Below are 16,134 nucleotides of genomic sequence, written 5' to 3' on the forward strand. Positions count from 1 at the left end.
GCCAATTCTTTTGTCAGCACTACTGGCGTGAAAGTCACTGTAACAAAATTTGTTTTATCAATAGAATATTCATGTTGCTATTTTATTTTATCAATATCTTGCAGACAATTAGTTAAATTAATGCATGACTCTCTAAATTGTGCTAATGACTGAGGACAAATGTGGAGTCTGCCATGAGGACTCCCTGTCTTCAGGGGCTTGGTGAAACCCAGCTGATGGCACCAACACAACCTGGTCCTCGTCCTGACACGGCAACCCTACAAACTCTGTGTTTGTAACATGCCAGGGACCAGTCACTTATCACAGGGGGTGGATCAGAGGGGTTGCCTCATCCTGACACGGCAACCCTACAAACTCTGTGTTTGTAATATGCCAGGGACCAGTCACTTATCACAGGGGGTGGTTCAGAGGGGTTGCCTCATCCGGACATGGCAACCCTACAAACTCTGTGTTTGTAACATGCCAGGGACCAGTCACTTATCACAGGGGGTGGTTCAGAGGGGTTGCCTCATCCTGACATGGCAACCCTATAAACTCTGTGTTTGTAACATACTAGGGACCAGTCACTTATCACAGAGGGTGGATCAGAGGGGTTGCCTCATCCTGACACGGCAACCCTACAAACTCTGTGTTTGTAACATGCCAGGGACCAGTTCATATCACAGGGGGTGGTTCAGAGGGGTTGCCTCATCCTGACACGGCAACCCTGCAAACTCTGTGTTTGTAACATACCAGGGACCAGTCACTTATCACAGGGGGTGGTTCAGGGGGGTTGCCTCATCCTGACACGGCAATCCTACAAACTCTGTGTTTGTAACATGCCAGGGACCAGTCACTTATCACAGGGGGTGGTTCAGAGGGGTTGCCTCATCCTGACACAGCAACCCTACAAACTCTGTGTTTGTAACATGCCAGGGACCAGTCACTTATCACAGGGGGTGGTTCAGAGGGGTTGCCTCATCCTGACACGGCACCCCTACAAACTCTGTGTTTGTAACATGCCAGGGACCAGTCACTTATCTCAGGGGGTGGTTCAGAGGGGTTGCCTCATCCTGACACGGCAACCCTACAAACTCTGTGTTTGTAACATACCATGGACCAGTCACTTATCACAGGGGGTGGTTCAGAGGGGTTTCATGCAGTAATGTACTCAATCTCATTAAAGTCAGATCTTAGTTTTCGCTATCACTAAACAAAGATCTGAGGACATCCCATTACGGGTCACCTGTAACCTGTAACTGTCGTTCGGAATACCCCATGTTAAATATTTCGTGGTTGCATGATTAGAAAACACATTCCGACTGTCACTTTCATGATCTGGTAAGCGACGCTCTGATTGGTTGGATGAAAGGTCGTTCTGACGTGACCCATAAGGGGATGTCCTCAGATCTTTGTTTAGCGGTAGCGAGAACTAAGATCTGATTTTAATGAGATTGTAATGTACTGAAAATAATGATCCTCCCCTTATGCTTGTCATATTTCAGACAACCCTCCCTTTGTCTTTGTACATTTAGCTCTTGACCCTCCCGGAGCAGACAAGAGGAAAATCACTTTGTATTTTATTATAAAATGTCCATTTTTTTCATTACCCTCCCTGAGCAGACAAGAGGAAAATCACTTTGTATTTTATTATAAAATGTCCATTTTTTTCATGACCCTCCCCAAATATGTATATAATATTTGTATGAGCATTCCCCTAGCAACTGCCACACGTTTTGTTTGTAGTAAGTAGACTCGGTAATCACACTTGACCACAGAGAAGAAACTGGGTTCACCATGGAAATAACACCAAAGTATGAAACAGATCATTAAGCAGAATTTCTGCTAAAATCACACCGAAAAAATCATTCAGTTTATCTCGCATGTATTTTATTAACACAAAAATGTCTCAATGTCATGCAAATTTCAACTTCCACAAACAAATATTGACATGTTTCTGTAAAATTTGATAATTATTTCACAGATTTCATTCAAAAACTCATCATTAACATCTGATACAAATACAAATGTATTCAGTGATCTTGTATGTGACAGTTGTTTACCACAAGATAATGTATGGCCTTGGTTCCTGAAAAGCAGGACTCTAATTAATTCAATCTGACCATTTTCCTGTATGTAGGAGACCACCGCCGGCAGGCTCTCATTAAGGCAGGAATCACTGCATTATCATTGATTTGTCATTGGTTGAGTAATTTGTCATCCCTCCTCACAAAGGCAGAAGGCAGTAAGTATCCACCCTGGACACCTAGATCAATATTGGCATAAAGCTCTGGTTGTGGTTCAGTATTCAGGTATAATTGAAGCCAGCAGGCACCCTTCGGGGATAGCCACATGACAACACTCACCTACATCGCATCTGCAGGAACAGGTATTAATACTGGCTAACTGAACATCAGCAGGAACTTATATAATTACCAACAATGTGAGCTATCTGAACATCACCAGGAACTGGTATTAATATAAATAATACAAGCAATCTGAACATCACCAGGAACTGGTATTAATATAAATAATACAAGCTATCTGAACATCACCAGGAACTGGTATTAATACTGGCTAACTGAACATCACCAGGAACTGGTATTAATATAAATAATACAAGCTAACTGAACATCACCAGGAACTGGTATTAATATAAATAATACAAGCTATCTGAACATCACCAGGAACTGGTATTAATACTGGCTAACTGAACATCACCAGGAACTGGTATTAATATAAATAATACAAGCTATCTGAACATCACCAGGAACTGGTATTAATACTGGCTAACTGAACATCACCAGGAACTGGTATTAATATAAATAATACAAGCTATCTGAACATCACCAGGAACTGGTATTAATATAAATAATACAAGCTATCTGAACATCACCAGGAACTGGTATTAATATAAATAATACAAGCTTTCTGAACATCACCAGGAACTGGTATTAATACTGGCTAACTGAACATCACCAGGAACTGGTATTAATATAAATAATACAAGCTATCTGAACATCACCAGGAACTGGTATTAATATAAATAATACAAGCAATCTGAATGTAACCATGAACTGGTATTAATACCAATAAATACCAGCTATCTGAACATCACCAGGAACTGGTATTAATATAATTAATAATACAAGCAATCTGAACGTCTCCAGGAACTGGAATTAATACCAATAAATGCCAGCTATTTGAACATCAGCAGAACCATCATCTCCCATACAATCACCTCATTGTACAACCATTGTACAAAACGTTAACTCTAAATGCTAATGTGGACAATTTCTGGACTGAATAAAATCTAGAATATAAGTCCCAAAATATGGATATTGCACATCCATATTTCACCAAACTATGACATTCTTCTGTAAATTAATTTTGATGACGATGCTACCATTAACACAAAATTGCTGTAATTGTTATTTGCCGCGAGGCATCGCTGCCATAGATTCAATATTTAACCTGTAAATAAACTGACTTTTTCCCTAACCCACCAATAAATGACCAGCCTCTAAGAAGACAAGTAATATAACATCAACGCCTTTCTCATTCCCACTTTTACATCCAGCCTGTGACCTAGAGTAAGAGACTCCCAGACATGTGTTTGATCAAGCAGGGGTGTGAACAGGGTGGGTACAGGGTGGGAACAGGGTGGGTACAGCCACAACAATCTATAGAGTATGTAGAGTCCCTCTCATAGATATGGGGTTTTATCTGAGATCAAAGATGTCAAACTCACTACAGAAGTTGCCCAAGGTTGATGTAAGCTCCCTTGTGATTGGGTAAAAGTTTGAGTGCCATCTTGTACAGGATCTCTGCCTCCGTCTGATTGGTCACCACTGTCCCCAAATTGTTGTAGACACTGGCATGGTGGGGGTAGAGTCTGGAGGAGAAACCAGCGGAGTGAACACAAATATACACACACATACACAGTCGACTTAACCCATTGATGTTTGTTCTTACAAATAAACACACATTGGGAGATTACACCTAGCCTCAATGAGTGTGCCTAATAGTGTACTGGGAGAATCATTTTGGGACTGGCTGATTGGTATATGCTAGATAATGGCCGTACATATATTATCATGTCTGTTAAGCACATGGGTACAGAATACATCCCCAACTCTCTAATCATTGTCATATGTCCCCAACTCTCTATTCATTGTCATATGTCCCCAACTCTCTATTCATTGTCATATGTCCCCAACTCTCTATTCATTGTCATATGTCCCCAACTCTCTATTCATTGTCATACGTCCCCAACTCTCTATTCATTGTCATACGTCTCCAACTCTCTATTCATTGTCATACGTCTCCAACTCTCTATTCTTTGTCATATGTCCCCAACTCTCTATTCATTGTCATACGTCCCCAACTCTCTATTCATTGTCATAAGTCCCCAACTCTCTATTCATTGTCATACGTCTCCAACTCTCTATTCATTGTCATACGTCCCCAACTCTCTATTCATTGTCATACGTATCCAACTCTCTATTCATTGTCATACGTCTCCAACTCTCTATTCTTTGTCATATGTCCCCAACTCTCTATTCATTGTCATACGTCCCCAACTCTCTATTCATTGTCATATATCCCCAACTCTCTATTCATTGTCATATGTCTCCAACTCTCTATTCATTGTCATACGTCTCCAACTCTCTATTCATTGTCATATGTCCCGAACTCTCTATTCATTGTCATACGTCCCCAACTCTCTATTCATTGTCATATATCCCCAACTCTCTATTCATTGTCATACGTCCCCAACTCTCTATTCATTGTCATACGTCTCCAACTCTCTATTCATTGTCATACGTCTCCAACTCTCTATTCTTTGTCATACGTCCCCAACTCTCTATTCATTGTCATATATCCCCAACTCTCTATTCATTGTCATATATCCCCAACTCTCTATTCTTTGTCATATGTCCCCAACTCTCTATTCATTGTCATACGTCTCCAACTCTCTATTCATTGTCATATGTCCCCAACTCTCTATTCATTGTCATAAGTCCCCAACTCTCTATTCATTGTCATACGTCTCCAACTCTCTATTCATTGTCATACGTCCCCAACTCTCTATTCATTGTCATACGTCTCCAACTCTCTATTCATTGTCATATGTCCCCAACTCTCTATTCATTGTCATAAGTCCCCAACTCTCTATTCATTGTCATACGTCTCCAACTCTCTATTCATTGTCATACGTCCCCAACTCTCTATTCATTGTCATACGTCTCCAACTCTCTATTCATTGTCATACGTCCCCAACTCTCTATTCATTGTCATACGTCTCCAACTCTCTATTCATTGTCATACGTATCCAACTCTCTATTCATTGTCATACGTCTCCAACTCTCTATTCATTGTCATACGTCCCCAGCTCTCTATTCATTGTCATACGTCCCCAGCTCTCTATTCATTGTCATACGTCCCCAACTCTCTATTTATTGTCATATGTCCCCAACTCTCTATTCATTGTCATATGTCCCCAACTCTCTATTTGTTGTCATACGTCCAAACAACATTAACTCATTCTTTGCAAGTATTTAGTTTTGGGATGTTTCTCATTTACTTCAAAAACATTTTCTTTTTCCCAAAACTGTTTTTACAATATTTTTGTAACACCTTCAGATTATGAAATACGAGCTCGTAACAGTAAAAGGCAAACCACTGACTGGAGAGACTTCTTGTAGTGTAGAACAGCTTCCTGGGAGTTGCCGATGTCTTTGAGGTAGTTGCCGTAGTTGTAGTGCACCTTGGCGTTGTCAGGAAGTGTCTTCACGCCAGACCTGTGGAGAGCCGCTGGGTAAGTTAACAACATAAAACCAACACCAACAAACCATACTTTGGTTCTAATTCAAAAACAGCAGAATATTTGATGACATTATAAAAGAAAACTTTTGGGTGAGAATTAATATCAGTTGAAAGGAAGAGGTTTATATTTGCCAATGTGTGCGGTCCTTGGATAGAGATATTTCATAGTTATTTGAAAGGTTGTTTTATTGCATGGGACAAAACTGTCAGTTCTTTCAATGGCACTGATATCCACTGAACTCTCACTCCTTGTCAATATCATGTCTTTCTCTGTTTCATTTCACTTAGGTTATTACCTCCTAGACAGACACAGCACTTTAACACTGTATTACTACAACGTGACTCGAGAGTCTTACTCAGAACAGACACATAAAACTCTCAGTCATGAACCACGCTGAGGTAATAAACAGCTGCAGGATAATAATACGACTCAATAAAACCGGAATTGAAAACTATGTCACAAGCTAACATGCCAGCTCTCTCCAACAATTTAAGTCATTCAATCATTTTATCAAAAACCGACATCCCAGCTTTTGAAACTATTATCATACAACTATCTCAGATTAATAAGAAAATAATAATCATATTGAGTGAATTAAAAAGACATTTCTCTACTTCACATCTAAGTCTACTCAAGTCCAGTCACCGAGTGATGATTCTAGTAATTCTTCAAAATCGTACGTATAAATAAAATAACAAGCATAAGACGTCTTCAAATATTTTGACACATTTTAAAAATGTGGAAATAATTTTTTCAATAATGTAAGGATTGAAGACAAATATTTTGCAAACAAACAGCCTCTGAATCGGAAACTGCAACATCATCACCTGTCCCAATAGGCCTCCCCATCCCTGCACAAGTGCACAAGTGCCCTGCACCTCCCAGCACAAGGGCCCAGTGTTCTATTGTTGTTATAAAAACAAGACATTTTGAACCTTATTCACTTCCCAAACTCAGGTCTTACTGTGCACGTGTCTAAACTTTTTAGCAAATATGCAATTCACTAAGTAAATTGGTAACCATTTAGAAGAGTATTTGCTCACAAAAGTGGACAATGACGGAGCCGTGTGTCTCAGCTTGTTATCAAGCGGTTGCTGCAGCGACACAACCAGCTCCGAGCCACACTTCACACATACAACTAACCAAAAAACTGGATTTCCATTTACAAAATCTGACAAGATATACAAAGACATGCTTGAATTTCTTCATGGTCGACGCTAATCAAGGGAAGCAAATGCTTGTCACATCGAGAACAGGAATCTTATAAGCTGTGGCCCTGTACACTTAATCAAAACTGAGATTCTCGGGAGGCAACGCTGTCGTTATTGACACGGCATTTACAATGATACTCAGCCTCGCCCCATCACAGCTCTGATAATATTTGCATGTTTACTTTGTACCAGTTTCTGTGAGATTGTCTGTGACTGTTTGGGTGGGAGGTGTGCTATGAAGATCTGAGGGTACCTGTTACATCTAGCTGATTGTCAATGTCAAGAGACAAAAACTGCACATGTACTTTCTACCATTTTCTGTGAGACTGTCTGTGACTGTTTGGGTGGGAGGTATGTAGATCTGAGGGTACCTGTTACATCTAGCTCACTGTCAATGTCAAGAGACAAAAACTGCACATGTACTTTCCACCATTTTCTGTGAGACTGTCTGTGACTGTTTGGGTGGGAGGTGTGCTATGAAGATCTGGGGGTACCTGTTACACCTAACTGACTGTCAATGTCAGGGGGACATACACTGCACATGTACTTTCTACCAATTTCTGTGAGACTGTCTGTGAATAATTGGGTGGCAGTTGTGAAGATCTAAGGGAACCTGTCATAGCTAGCAGACTGTCTATGCCTTGAGGCGCAGGAACCACACTACACGGCCCACTACAGCTATAATCACCCATGCATGTTATGTGATAATACCTACTGCCCAGTCTGGTAGTATGGAGGGCCCTTTAACCTCCTCTACACGAAGCAGAAAGATACTATTATTTTTGTAGATCAATATTGGTTCAGAGGTTTACTTTCCTCTACAAGTCGATACGGAAATAATGGAGTCAAATCATAAGGAGGACTGAAAATACAGATTTTTTGGTCCAGTAAATATTCAGCTACTGTTAATCTGAACTGAAAATGTCAAGCACTGTATGCAATGTGTGATTATAGGAATGCTATATCAGTCTGTCCTTTTCATATACAGGTGAATATCAAAATAATGAAGAGTCAAGATGAAAAGGAAATTGTAAATTATGTACAATTTCTAAACACACAAAATATAGAAAAAGGAAACCAGCCCTATTCTAGTACACTCAAAATGGAAATTTTTAAAATATTTTTCTTTAAATGCCAATGACTTCAAATAGCCTTTTTTTACCTTTTTTTCAGATAGGATCAAGTACAGAATTACATGTGGCGAAAATGAGGAAAACAAGTATTTGTCACAGAAGTGACCAAATGTCCCCCGCCTGTATATACACCAAAATACCAAATATGAAGACAATCCAGCGATTAGTTCTTGAGATATCGCGGCAACACCGTTTTCCAACTCCAAAAGCAGATTTGCCTGCTGTGACCTTGAAAATGGGGTCAAGGTCACCAAAACCGACTGGTGTCTGCGGAGTCCGTATATACACCCTAGTACCAAATAGGAAGACAATCCAGAGATTAGTTCTTGAGATATCGCGGCAACACCGTTTTCCAATTCCAAAAGCAGATATGCCTGCTGTGACCTTGAAAATGGGGTCAAGGTCACCAAAACCGACTGGTGTCTGCGGAGTCTGTATATACACCATAGTTCCAAATATGAAGACAATCCAGTGTTTAGTTCTTGAGATATCGCGGCAACAAACAGGTGGGACGTACGGACGGTCGTGAATACTATATCCCCCGCTTCGCGCTTCGCGCGGCGGGGGACAACAATTGATTTTTCAACTTGTGGAGCAAATCTTTACTGTGTGCAAATAATGTAAAAATAATGTGCATATTCATAATGCACCAATTCCACACCCTAAAGCGTGCTCAAAATGCTACATTATTATCCTGGTCAATGGATCAGGGTGTATTCCATTTTCTTTCTCAGCTCCCTAGGGAGTATACAACCCAACCTGCCTGTGAGGCGCTAGAAGGTTAACAGCCACATTACCATCTCATCCTACCGGGTACCCACTCACTGCTGAGCAAACAGAGGCACATTTTGAACAAAGTCACTTGCCGAAGGTGACACCACATGTGCTCCATGTGCTACATGTGCTCCAGTGTGGGGCAGGGCAGAAGACCTAGAAACTCCTAGGAGTCAAGCTGACGAACGTGGTCAGCAATCCAACTACTCTCCGAGTCACCAGATCAGTGACCCAAGATAAAACGTTCCCCGTTATTTTGTACAATCCTTACACACTGCTTCTGTATGTTGTTTAACGCCGCATTTGGCAATATTCCATCTATATGACGGCGGGTTGTAAATATTCGAGTCTAAACCAGAAAATCCAGTGATTGATATCATAAGCATCTATCTATGCCATTGCGATACAATAACATGCATCAACCAAGCTGGCAAGTCTGACCACCCAAACTCATTAGTCGCCTCTTACGACAAGCATAGTCACCTCATACGACAAGCATAGTCACCTTTTACAGCAAGCATGAGTTGCTGAAGAGCTATTCTACCCCTGGTCTTACACACTTCTGAGAAAAATTAGATTGGTTCAATGAATTAGTCATGTGCAAAGAATTAGTCATGTGCATATTAAAATCCGTTTACAAAATCATGAGTTGCTGAAGACCTATTCTAACCCGAGTCTTACATACTTCTGAGAAAAATCAGATTGGTTCAATGAATTAGTCATGTGCATATTAAAATCATTTATATTGACACATCGTAGCTGTAACACGACATTTGTCAAGTCCCATTCTCATTTGTATGAACACATCAGAAATTCTGTTCAATTACCATAATTAAAAAAGTCTATGTTCAAATATATTTAATTCATACAACAGAGTTTCTCCATTAATCATACAAAATTCCCTAATAGTTAAGCTGATATCAATCCACTTCTTCCGCATCTAATTGCACAACATCAGGGATGGATGTCCTGTGAAAACACTTGTTCCGTCACCAAGTACCTGTTACCTGGATTACACCTCTACCTGCCCACAGACCCCCCATCCAGGTGTCTCCTTTGATCAATCCAGGTGTGACATTGGTCAACATCACAGTCGCCATTACTTCAGGATTATACACAGAATGAGAATATACGGTCGACAAAGCTGGTTTAGTATTTGTCAAACCTTCTTGTGAAAATATTAGACTTGTATGAGAGGGGTGGAAGCCCATAGCATAATCTTTGGTCGAGAATAGCTGTTGGGGTATACGGATGATAACATCACAAGGCAGGGGGGTTCGCAAACAGGTTGAACATTGTTCCAGGTAACATTGTGGTAGAGTGAAAACTGCAAGGTGAAATTGTAGGTTTGCAAACAGATTAAACATCGGTTAAACAGGGTTCCTTAATTTCACTGTGGTAGAGTGAAAATTGTCCGATGCAATTCCCTATTTTTACTTGTACGATATGTTCCCTTGTTTTGTTCTGATTAACAATTGACTTGCCTTTGCATGTGTTTGGGATGATGCCGATTTATAGTTCTAGCACACTGAGATACCATGCAACAGTTTAACATGAATACCCCACTCAGACACAGTATACCGACTCCGAGCCGACCACTCCTTGTTTAGAGCCCCTTAATGCCGACGCCAGGCAGGGTAACAACAAGCAACATCTTTCAACATCTTTTGGTATGTCGGTCGGTGATCAAACCCTGGACCTTCTGCTCTCCGGGCAGATGCTCTACCACTAGACCACTATTAGAACACATGCTCATGATGTAGTCGGAATCGTACAATTGACTCTGCTTTATGCAGACATATCTGTTGGATATGGAGAGGGTTTTGTCTCTTTGTTTATTTGACAATGATACCATAACACTCTTTTTTAACATATCTTAAAAAAGATTATTTACATCCTGGATTGTAAAGATTGTTTGGATAATGATTACACATCCTGTTTGCTGTGTGTCAACTGAAGTAAGCTTTTGTTTTGCTAACATGCAATATAAATAAGCAGTTGTACAAGGTCACCTGCGCAAGTGAAAACAACAATGCCAGTTGATTTCATACCATGATACTATTCAGCCATAGCCCCACTCTCTGGCTGATCAAACCAGCTGACCGATCAACACTGTGTTCTGTACAAGATCACCAGAGAGAAGATTGTATAGACAGTTCTCTGACACAATACCTAGTGCACCCAAACAGGGACTCTGTAAAGTAGAACAGTGTGTTGCTACATGATCCAACTACCTCACATAACAGGGCCTCACGTATAGACAAAGGTCTGTATGTTCCAATAACCAACCGTAATGGGGCCCTCTCAAGGTTCTGATAAAACCCTAAAATTCACCCAAAAAGGGCCTCTCTTGATTGACGCTTCTGTTTAAAGTCTTCTAACTCACCTAAACAGGGCCTCTCTAGACATCCAGACAGCGTTTTGCGTCCATGTCTTGGTGGCGAGAATGGCCAGGTATGCAAGCAGGGCCATCATCAGGTGCTTCCTGTTCTCTCGGCATCGTCGCAGCAACACCATCAACCCATACCCCACCAGTAGGCTGAACCCTAGGCTGCAACATCAACAACACGTTGGAGCAATCAAGTCTGACCAACTTCTAAATACACAAAAAATGTTATGGAGGAGCATGCTGTATCTAAGGCATATCTAAGACATATCTAAGGCAACAACTATTAGTTTAAATCATAATTTCTAGATTATGTAAATAATAAGAACAAGTTATCCCAATAAGAGACTAGAGTCCTTAGATGTACTGTCCACATATCTAGACTTGCCTATTAGGAGGATAGTGAGTGAGTGAGTTGGGTTTAACGCCGCCTTTAACAGTATTCCAGTCATATCACGGCGTGTCAGCTTAATGTGGGAGGAAAGCCTGAAGTGATGCAGGTCTCAGACGTTTACCACTTCGGTGAAACCCACGAGCACAGGTATGGTGCTGACAAACCTAGAAACATAATCAGGGTGAACCGGGATTCGAAGCCACAATCATAGGTTTCTGGCGAGCCCAAGGAACGCAACTCTGCATAGCGAATCACAGCACCTTAGACGACTGGGCCATCCGTGCCCCCGTAGGAGGATAGAATTACTACACATCCATGGCTTTTTCTTTCAGTACACAGCCTTGGAGCAAGGCTATGTGGTACCATATATGCTGTGTTGTCTCCGGCAGAATGAAATGCTCTGTTAAAGAGCGTGTCTTTACAAGTTGTGGCCGAAAACATTTCCATTGTTTATTTAAGTCATATACATTTTTGACAAATTGTTATTTTTTTGAAACTTTTGTTCTTGGTTAAACTGCTGAACAAATGAATAGACAACATTGCTCCTACCGGTGACACCAAACTTTGAAACTTTAATTCCTGAAAGTTTACATTTGCTGTTCCAAATTCAATTTAGCTTGGTTAATCTACAGGTAACCCAGTTCAACATAGAAGTCACAGTATGTTTAACTGCAAGACATCCATCATCCATACATATAGATGACACCTACAGACAAACTATCTATTTCTAACCGGACCAGGCAGTGATGATATACTTTCTAAGGAGGGGACATTTGCTGTAAACAGCTATCAGCAGTGACTGCTAGTTACCCTACAAAGCTGCCCACCTCCTGGCAACCTCTAAATGCTGTAATTAGTGTCTTCTGTGAAAATGAGACTTCATCTCTGTGAAATCAGGGTAATAATTTATTGCCAGATAGATCGACGATGCACAGTTGGAATCGGAGAAGTAAAGTTGTGTGAGAATGCCCTGTAAGTTAGGCCAGGTTCACACAGTGCCCATTATGGCTCCCGTTTGAGATCAGACAGCGCTATGACACGAAAGTGAAAAAGTTGGATTACTATCCTCAATCATCTGGAATGTCCTATCATTGTCTGAACGCAGTTGCATACATTCGTAACCGAGTCCTACGATTCGGAAAAGGTCCAAGCACTCCCGACAGTATGGTGCATCCGGTAACATTCACAAAACTCAGCCGATTTTGTCTAGTCGGATTACAATCGTGACTATGTCGTGACAGATTCTGCTGTATCGGATCAAAATCATAACAATGTCCTGTGTTGCCTGGACGATGTCCTGTGGATCGGGATGCTGTCGTAATGAACTGGCATGAATTGTTCATTGCCGTTTCTTTTTTATTGAGTCCAGATTGCGGGACAGATTCGGCCGTTTTTACCATGCGGAAGATACAAATGTGATCAGATTCAGATTGAAAACGTGAGAATCGTGACGAATTCAGCTGGAGCTGATTGTTTGTGAGTTTCCTGCCACGAATCACAGGATCTTGATCAGACTTTTGACAAATTTTAATTGGGAATGGTCCTTTCAAGGACGGCAGTAAAATTCCTGAATGTGTGACTGAGCCCTAACCTATGTCTTGCAGATTGTCTGAAGCTAGTCTCCCGGAAGAGCCATTATATAGAAGAGATTTAGAACACAAGGATACACAAGTTTCCAAATGAGCAGTTTGACTCAGACTGACATCAAAGTTTCGTTACAATACACACCGCCAAAAGAAACGTGAAGACCAGATATGTTGGTTAATATATAAAGACTACTCATATTCAAGAGAAATTAGATTGGTTTATGCACAAACGAACATACTGGTATGTTATGTGAACCGATGCTTATGAATGTGATAGATCCATGACTCAAGATGCACCATTTGTCTCGTGCACGATTAGCATGTTAAGTCCGGAAATCATGTGCAGCCTATCGTGATAAGAATAAAGACACACTGTGGTAACACTTGACTGATTGTTTTTTGTCATTAATTAATACACACTGGAAACATCTCTAAACGTACAAGTGTAGCCTTGTGGTTAAAGCGTTTGCTCGTCAGGCCGAAGACCCAGGTTCGATTCCTGACATGGGTACAATGTGTGAAGCCCATTTCTGGTGTACCCCGCCGTGATATTGCTGGAATATTGCTAAAAGCTACATAAAACCATACTCACTCACTCACATACTCTTAACGTACAAACTTCATGGATTCCATGGTTCATGTTTCTTTTGGTGGTGAGTATATACATCAAACCAAGGCTGACATAAGGCTACAAGCTTATACATAATTAATAAATCAGACCAATTCATTTACAAAATATGCGCATATATATGTTTATCTTTAATATGAGATAAATGGTCTATATTATTGGTAAATATATCATCACAACAAAGTAACAGGTTCAAACTCATCCGTACACTGAGAGTCCTTGGAGATAACAGGGTTTGATGGTCTACCATGAACAAATCAGTAGAGTTTAGAATTAGTCCCCACTCTTCACATAAACACTTAGAAGACCCTCCTGCCTAGCTGAAGTGATTATCCTTCCTTCATTGCCCGCCATGTCTCTGATAAATGTTCAAGATTACACCAGCAGGAAATAAGTTTTGTCAAGACTGGTGATGCAGTATTATCCATACGTGAATGACATCATTGCATCAGGAAACATGAAATGCGGCTGTCAAAATCTAATCTCCTAAACGCATGAGATGTGCATTTATCCTGTTTTTCGGCACACTATCACTTTGAAAACCAATTGTCAGAATTTGCGAAAATTATCATCAATCTTGCTTTATGCAAGCTCTTTAGAAAAACCAGCACAACAAACAAACAAGCCAAGGGAACAGTCCTCATTATTTACACATAAAACACTCAGAACCAGCAGGTGCCCTTGTGGAGAAGTCAAGCCTGACAGCTCTGGAAGACATCCTTCATCAATGCTGGACTTAACTGTGACTTTACAACTGATATTAAGGAGGTGTGAGAACTCTAAAGAACCTGTAGATATTCAAAAAATCTCCATTTAATGTGACAAACATTATGGAATGTTTGAGTGCTGGATCCTGAGAGATTAGCAAGCTGACATAAACACACAAGAGGCTGTTTGTATCAACACGTCACACAATCTTGTTGATACTAAATAACATAAGTTAAACCATACAAATTTCACATAAAGACTGGTTAAAAGGCAATCAAATTGTTGAACAGGGTGGGGTGGTGGTGGGGGGGGGGGGGGGGGGGGGGGGGGACCACAATGAACACTTTATCATGCAAATTGTTTGTAACATAATGTCAAAGGGTTGTATTCTGATTCAAAGGTTGCAACATATTGATTACATCCGAAGCTAGGAGCCCTGTCAGGTACTCACAATGTTACTACCTGGGAAAGACTGGAGGGACCCAGGTTGAGCATGCAGATCAGTTACATGCTTAACTTATTCCTGTGTACTGTTAATGTAATACTACAAGCATTAAACAGGTGTGACAAAAGATCAACCGTGCTGTTTTCACATGGTATTAGTTACAATTTGTCCATCAGGTCAGATACTTATACGGTAAATCTCCCATCAGGGGCTTTTGTTATACATTATTCTAATGCTGCAGTGACAAAAACAGGCCAACCTTGTTTTGTAACAACATGTTTCATTGCTAGAATTACAAAATATTAAACATTCTCATAAAAGTTGTTCATGGATCGCTTCCAAAAGGTTTAACATGACATAAGACAGGGTCTTTAAAGGCATGGAGAATAACAAGGCTATTAAAGAGGGTAAAACATCCAGGAGTTAAGTTATGATAACAACCTCATGTTCGCTGAATTCTCTTGCCCCACCACACACAATGGCCTGATCACCACACCACAGTCCATAACAGCACTGAGAGTGGTCAGCATTGGTGGACACAACATGAAGAGCCTAAGATGATTCAACTCCTCACCGCAGCTCCCATCAAGCACCTCCCTCCCAACCCAGCTCCCATCAATCACCTGCCTCCCAACCCAGCTCCCATCAAGCACCTGCCTCCAAACCCAGCTCCAATCAAGCACCTGCCTCCCAAAACAGCTCCCATCAAGCACCTACCTCCCAACCGAGCTCCCATCAAGCAGCTGCCTCCCAAACCAGCTCCCATCAAGCACCTGCCTCCCAACCCAGCTCCCATCAAGCACCTCCCTCCCAACCCAGCTCCCGCCTCCCAACCCAGCTCCCATCAAGCACCTGCCTCCCAAAACAGCTCCCATCAAGCACCTACCTCCCAACCCAGCTCCCATCAAGCACCTGCCTCCCAACCCAGCTCCCATAAAGCCCCTACCTCCCAACCCAGCTCCCATCAAGCAGCTGCCTCCCAAACCAGCTCCTATCAAGCACCTACCTCCCAAAGCAGCTCCCATCAAGCAGCTGCCTCCCAAAGCAGCTCCCATCAAGC

At 41.2% G+C, this 16,134-nt stretch overlaps 1 protein-coding gene across 2 annotated transcripts in view; it reads right to left on the bottom strand.

Annotated features, from left to right (window-relative positions):
* Window positions 1-16,134, bottom strand: part of LOC124140323 (protein O-mannosyl-transferase TMTC1-like) — a 91,210-nt gene that overhangs the window by 19,081 nt on the left and 55,995 nt on the right. For both annotated transcript variants that reach the window (XM_048383703.1, XM_048383704.1), the window contains exons 9-11: window positions 11,314-11,478; window positions 5,670-5,783; window positions 3,731-3,874 (exon numbers count right to left, since the gene is read on the bottom strand). In XM_048383703.1, coding sequence (XP_048239660.1) covers window positions 3,731-3,874; window positions 5,670-5,783; window positions 11,314-11,478 — 423 coding nt within the window. The remainder of the gene's footprint in view (window positions 1-3,730; window positions 3,875-5,669; window positions 5,784-11,313; window positions 11,479-16,134) is intronic.

The sequence above is a fragment of the Haliotis rufescens genome, unplaced genomic scaffold (genome assembly GCF_023055435.1).
Source record: "Haliotis rufescens isolate VD_foot unplaced genomic scaffold, xgHalRufe1.0.p SCAF_5, whole genome shotgun sequence".
Lineage (NCBI taxonomy): Eukaryota > Metazoa > Mollusca > Gastropoda > Lepetellida > Haliotidae > Haliotis > Haliotis rufescens.